This window comes from Lipotes vexillifer, unplaced genomic scaffold (assembly GCF_000442215.2).
Source record: "Lipotes vexillifer unplaced genomic scaffold, Lipotes_vexillifer_v1.1 scaffold393, whole genome shotgun sequence".
Taxonomy (NCBI): domain Eukaryota; kingdom Metazoa; phylum Chordata; class Mammalia; order Artiodactyla; family Lipotidae; genus Lipotes; species Lipotes vexillifer.
The window spans coordinates 3,868,290-3,869,311 of NW_006774564.1; the positions used below are offsets into that span (position 1 = coordinate 3,868,290).

Below are 1,022 nucleotides of genomic sequence, written 5' to 3' on the forward strand. Positions count from 1 at the left end.
AAAGAGTGGGGCATAGGACCTCTGTCTTTATATCTTGTTCTACAGCAGAAATAGGAAGCATTAACTAGTAGAGCCCCTTAATTTCCATATTTGTGTGCTAGCAGATTAGAACACTGTTTAAGGGTATTGTATTCCACCCTTTCTGTCACTCACTCTATTGGGCTTTTAGGAGCAGTTTAAACCTATCCTCTTCACCTGCAGTGGGCATAAAACGCCAGATTAATTCGGGGTGTTATGAAAATGAAATGCTCTGTAGAGTCCTTTGAAGTGCCAGATGCAGAGTCACGTTGCTGTGTTGGTTGCTTTTCCTTTATAGGTGGGCTGGTTTCCATCCACGTATGTGGAAGAAGATGAATAAATTCCAATCCAGCGTTGCACCCCGCACCAGGAATTTCAGAGAAGGGATAAATAGAAGCCTGCACAGCATTATGAATTCACTGAAGTGTTTAAAAAGCTGCCTTTCTGGCTATTCAACATCCTCCCTCTTTTTCCCCTCCTAAGTCTTAATGCTGGGGTTTCTAAAGATGCTGGTACTGACAGATTAATGGCTCGCCTAGAGCTGTGCAAGAAACAGCCTGCCCGCCTGTCATCGTCAGGGACCAGGGCAAAGCCAAAAGCTTTTCTTCCTCTTGCAAACACATTGGTTCATGTTTCTTTTTTCTTTGTCCAGTCAGACGCCATGAATGCCAGCCAGCCATTAGTAAATGCTTAACACATAGTTACTTTCTTCTCACGTGCCATTCACCAGAATTTGTGATGGTACAGAGAAGCAGAAGTTTAATTTTGCCTTTCCCAGCATGAAGAAAAATGGGAGTTCTGCCACTGGGGCAGCTTATTGGAAAGATCCAGCATTACTTGTCTTAAATTGCTTCACAAGGTGACTCATTGCCTGGCAAACACTTTTACCCCCTGATGTTACTCATGTTAAAATATAAGAGACAAATGCTCAGGTTTGCTTCATAAGTGATATTATATGGGAGGGGGGGTCCGTTATTCATTTGGTGTCCTGATGAGATTTGCAA

At 43.0% G+C, this 1,022-nt stretch overlaps 1 protein-coding gene across 2 annotated transcripts in view; it reads left to right on the forward strand.

The window, feature by feature from the left end:
• VAV3 (vav guanine nucleotide exchange factor 3) overlaps nt 1-734 on the forward strand; it is a 399,772-nt gene extending 399,038 nt beyond the window's left edge. Inside the window, exon 28 of one of the 2 annotated variants that reach the window (XM_007449344.1) lies at nt 317-734. In XM_007449344.1, the coding sequence (XP_007449406.1) occupies nt 317-358 (42 nt within the window). In that variant the 3' untranslated portion in view covers nt 359-734. The remainder of the gene's footprint in view (nt 1-316) is intronic. The other variant, XM_007449345.1, reaches the window with a different exon arrangement.
• The last annotated feature ends 288 nt before the right edge of the window (nt 735-1,022 follow it).